This window comes from Humulus lupulus, chromosome 4 (assembly GCF_963169125.1).
Source record: "Humulus lupulus chromosome 4, drHumLupu1.1, whole genome shotgun sequence".
Lineage (NCBI taxonomy): Eukaryota > Viridiplantae > Streptophyta > Magnoliopsida > Rosales > Cannabaceae > Humulus > Humulus lupulus.
Genome location: NC_084796.1, coordinates 21,228,289 through 21,233,303, shown reverse-complemented (window position 1 = coordinate 21,233,303; position 5,015 = coordinate 21,228,289). Strand labels below are relative to the sequence as shown.

The window sequence follows — 5,015 nt, the reverse complement described above, 5'->3', positions numbered from 1 at the left end:
CTTATTAAATATAATAAATAGGACCACACTTAAAATTAGTTATAGCAATTAGCAACACTCCATATGTACATTCTGTTCAATATTATAATTGATTAAAAGACGTGTTGTATTTTAAGAAAGAAACTAGATTTGATTAATATGTAAAGCATATACAAAATTGATGGCGCATCGAAAATAATGCACAGTGAGAGTTTTTGCATACTTTGTGGAAGCATTCTCATACCAAATAATCAACCTTTTATTACATCCATCCAGAATATATATAGACAAGAGACCTCAGCTCATGATTACAATTATTTGGCTTGCCAATCAAATTAGCAACCTTGATTACACTTTATTGAATTATTACCCAAAAAAATATAATCTTAAGAAAACTACATTATTGTACATTATGTTGTAAGCAAATTAACATATGGCTTAGCTAACATACTGCTTCTCGAGAAGGCTTTTGCAAAATGCCAAGTCAAACCTCTCCTCTGGAGGATCACCTATGCAGTCAAAAACTGCATCAGCATTTAAAAAGTCCTCATCTGCTGTGTATCTGCAAAGTACAGTTCAAAATGATGTTCATATCTTAATCAGACCATACCCAAAAGAGATAGCGAGAAAGCTCAAACGGTCAGGTCTATGGTTTGCTCCCATAAAGTCTGAGATTCGAGAAAGAAAGTACCCGCTTTTAGTTACTATGCATGTCATTCCAGCAGCTTTGGCAGCAGCAAGGCCTATGGCACTGTCCTCCACCACAACACAGCTGCAAGAGTAGTAAGGCATCATTTTTGTTTTAGCCATTATAGGTTGTGTGAGTGCAAAGATAAAAACAATAACAAAAACCATTCAAACTTGAATAAAGCTGTTGAGTTAAATGAAGATAAAGAAACCAACAAATTCACTCATATTTGAGACTTTGAACATCATAATCCAGCTAGTCTAGTCTACAACTTAAATTATACTCCAATGAGTTGATTACTATTGTAGTACCATGAGATAATTCATATATAATATCGGCTATAATATCATTACAATACCATGAAGGATCAACACCCAGGGTGACGGCTGCCAGATTATAAATAGCCTGTGAGAAAAAAGGAACACATATTAGGGGCTAAGAAGTGATAGTAAATCTTCCATTGTTCTTTCTTCTAAGAAAAATGTCAAAAGAGAAATAAATGAAAATGGGTTTTATTTATAGCCAGAGATTAGTTTCTTGTACACAAGAGAATTACAAAATCTTTATATATCTCATAATTTTAGATACCACTCTACTAAAGCAAGAGTAAAAAGGGATGACAAATTTACTGGATCAGGCTTCTTGCGAGGGACAACATCTCCTGCAAATATCTTGATCTTCTCTGCTCTCTCAGGTCCAAGTAAGCAACTTACTATTGCAGAGACCTTAAGTCAACGGATAGTTATCAATCAATCGTCAAACAGTTGAGAGACTGATGAACTTTTTTATGTTAAGAATTAGAATAGAATTTATCAATGTACTAAATCATACAAACATTATGAAATGCCTATACATGACACTTCATGATAGTTTGATCAAAAGCAGATATAAAACTATGGTTTAGATCAAAGTAAGCACTTTGCCTCTACATGAAAAGCACTCCCCTTCATAAAATTTGGCTCTAGTACAATTTAAACTCAAGTGGAAGCATGCATATGACTTGCAACAAGAAATATGAACTTTGGGACCCAATAAAGCATACCGCCTTTTCATTAGATGTGCTGCATACAGCAACTTTGACTCCTTCTGCCAAAGCTTGATCAATCAGCCTGTAAAATTTGATTAAAAATAAAACTCAATAACCCAACTTGAAGAATATTTACATGCATATTTGAAATAAGTACTTTGGCTTTGAGAGTCCACATGTTTATAATTTGCAGCCACATGAAGAAGACTACTCATACTAAATTGCTGACTCCAACAATGATTGCCCAAAGAAGAAAGACCAACATTGATGACTATCTAACTTGAGTCATTAAGTTCTTCCAAGATTGAATTTCAACCGAAACATGAAATTTATATTTAAACACTTAATAGAAGGTCATGTAGGAACCAACTTAGCTACACCGGATCGAAGAGGCAGTAGTTTTTTCTCAATAAGGGCCATGAACAACTCAGTCTTTCTCTTGTGAAGTGAAGCAATGAAATCCTTCCTCTCTTCTTCACTCTTGGGAGCTTTTTCTGGCCAACCCGTCTTGTTGAAGTAGGCAGTCATTCTACAAGGACCAAAATCAATTGATTACCACTAATTTAGCTCAAAGTTATATAAATATATGAATCTATATAGAAATGACTAAAGGAAGACCCTTCCTTACCTCTCTTTCCCACCTCCAATCTTGAGCAGCTCCCCATACAAATCAACATCCCAAGTAACACCCAATTCTTTCTGCACAATGAATCCCACTATATACCATTAATCCATGCAAATCAATATTCCCAGCTCCTAAATTTCCAATCTAATCAAAACCCAAGAAAAATAAGAAATAAGATTATCCAACATCTCTTCTTTCCCAACATTTTCCAAGCTACCAAGCAGAATCTTCAATCAAAATCTCACAATATAAACAAAACAAAAGACTCACATTCTAAAAGAAGTATAATGAGTGTAAGATCATGCTTCTAACTCAAAGAAAGCAAACAGCATATAAATTAAAAAAAAAAAACTTAGTTACCTCATTGAAAGTGTCATTGAAAGAAATACGGTGGCCATCTTTCTCAGTATCAACAAGGACTCCATCACAGTCAAATAAAAGTGCAGAGGGAAGAGGTGAAGAAGAAGAAGCTAAGCAAGTGATCTTAATAGGAGAAGAGGCCTTTCCTCTGGTTGTGGTCAATGGTGTTGGTCTTAGGCTGGTACCCAGTAAAGAACATGATAAGGTCGTATTATGGGGTTTGAGGCTGGCAATGGAGGGTGTCTTTTGGTGAGAGACCAAAGCTTTTGAAGAAGATATTGCAGCTAAGGAAAGAGATATGGACGCCATTGCAACCGTCGAAAGAGTTTCACTCTTTTTAGTCTTTACTTTGTAACGGTCGGACCCAACTTATCCACTACCGTCCACAATTCCACATTCACATATTTCCTCTCGTTTTTGGGCCTTGATGGGCTACAATTTAATGGGCTTCGTTCTATTGAAGCCCAAGAAGGCCACTTAGTTAATAAAGAAAGTGGAAATTACATTTTATATGGACTTTTAATTGATATTTTCAAAAATATGGCTTTTTTTTCATCTTAACTTTTGTATGGCTTTTTATACTTTTTTATCACTTTTGTGGTTTTTTTTCCCATATTTTTGTTAAGATGTCTTTATTATGCCATATGTTGTTTCTAATGATAATTTTTTAATTCCAGGGGTAGTTAGGTAATTTTATTTTATGTAATTTTTTAAAATTTTACATAGGTAGTTTTTTTACTTTACCTTTTCCGATCAGTTGTTTCCCCTTTGTTTCCCGAGCGTTATTTCTTTTTTTTTCAGTTGGTTGCATGCGGTTTGAGTTTGGTGTTCGGGGTTTGTTGATGAGTATTTTGGTGTGATTGGAGTCGTTTTCGGTCATCGTAGTTGTTGTTTAGGAGTTTGGTCGTCTGGATTTTTCTGAAATTTTGGTGAACTGTCTTGATTGTTGTCGGAATGCGCCGATCTCCTCGAACTCCGACGGTTCCTGCCGACAATGCAGGAGCTAACGTTAAGGTATCGTGTTTCTTTCAGTGTTTTGGTTTGGTTGTTAGTTTGATTTTTGTTTTTTTGAGTTGGAATCGAATATTATTTGTATGTTGTTTTCATTGTTCATTTTTTCAATTTTTGAATTTATGTTTATGTTTTTTAAGGGAGGTAATGTTGGTTCTTCATCAACAAGTGTTGATGGCGGTTTGCGTTCTTCCCCTCAAGTTAAGGGTTCTTCAAGGATCAAGAGAACTGCTGCTGGGACAAAGAAAGATCGTCAGAGTAGAGTAAAGGTACCTAGTTACCTTGATTTGTTTTTTCCTATGTGTATTTGTATGTTTTTCCTTTTTGCTGCATGTTTCCCTTGAGGGAAATCTTATATGATATTTGTAATTCCCACATATATGATTAATATCATATGCCTTCATCTATATATTAGATTATGATGAAACTGGCTCTGACTTGCTGTAACTTCAAGTTTAGAGCATGTTTTTATATATATATATATATATATAAATATCTTAATGTGTGTTTGTGTGTGGTTTTGTCAATTAAATAATGATAAAACTTGCTCATACTCCTTGTCGTATACTACTGATTTCATTCATGTCCAGTTCGACATTTAACAAAGTTCAAAGTAACTAGGTAACTAGAAAAACATACATATAAAACAAAGTTCAAAGTGCATTCTAGAGGTATTGTTTTCTGTTTGTGGTGCTTTGTTTCTTTGATATGGTTTAAGTGTATGATTATGTTTAGTTTTTTTTGTCATGTGTTCTCATGTGGTCCCTAGTTTTTTTCAATTGATTTACTTTTATCATTTGTTGTTATTTTAATGTTTTTAAGTTTCCTTGTTATCTATGTTATGCCCTTACTGTTTCTTTTTTTATTATTTTTTTTGGCTTTTTTAGGTTCCTAGTTAGTTGTTGATGTTTAGTGTTTTTTTTTTTAAAGTTAATAGTTTATATGTGTTTGGCATTGCTTTTCTTTCTGTGGTTCCTGTTTACTTTTTATGGTTTAATCGTATTATTATGTTTCTTAAGTTTTAGTGTCTTGTAATGTGTTATCATGTGGTCCCTAGTTTCTTTTGTGTTGATTTTATTGTATAATTTTTGTTTAGTTTAATGTTAGCTTTTCATTTTTCTGTATGTTTTCTACTTTTCTTTTTATTTTATTTTTTATATTTTTTTGTTGGATTTTTAGGTACCGAGTTAGTTGTTTACATTTATTGTTTTATAATAGGTACCTAGTTACCTTGTTTGTTTTCCCCCCTTCATATTATTCATAGTTTCTTTATTCTGTTTACTGTTATTTTATAATAGGTACCTAGTTACCTTGTTTGTTTTCCC

At 33.4% G+C, this 5,015-nt stretch overlaps 1 protein-coding gene across 1 annotated transcript; it reads right to left on the bottom strand.

The window, feature by feature from the left end:
- Positions 1 to 220: 220 nt before the first annotated feature.
- Positions 221 to 3,028, bottom strand: LOC133830156 (CBBY-like protein). Its single transcript, XM_062260081.1, has 8 exons — positions 2,680 to 3,028; positions 2,323 to 2,393; positions 2,065 to 2,223; positions 1,710 to 1,776; positions 1,297 to 1,392; positions 1,026 to 1,072; positions 671 to 751; positions 221 to 541 (listed from the first exon to the last, which is right to left on the bottom strand). The coding sequence occupies exons 1-8, from the start codon at positions 2,986 to 2,988 to the stop codon at positions 418 to 420; spliced, it is 954 nt and encodes a 317-aa protein (XP_062116065.1). The 5' UTR covers positions 2,989 to 3,028; the 3' UTR covers positions 221 to 417.
- Positions 3,029 to 5,015: the final 1,987 nt, after the last annotated feature.

Bases quoted from the DNA above. Each gene is read 5' to 3' on its own strand.
- LOC133830156 (XM_062260081.1), bottom strand. From the start codon at position 2,988: ATGGCGTCCATATCTCTTTCCTTAGCTGCAATATCTTCTTCAAAAGCT. The intron at 2,394-2,679 runs GTAACTAAGTTT...TTCATTGTGCAG, and splicing joins TCAATGACACTTTCAATGAG to AAAGAATTGGGTGTTACTTG. The intron at 1,393-1,709 runs GTATGCTTTATT...CGTTGACTTAAG, and splicing joins GCACATCTAATGAAAAGGCG to GTCTCTGCAATAGTAAGTTG.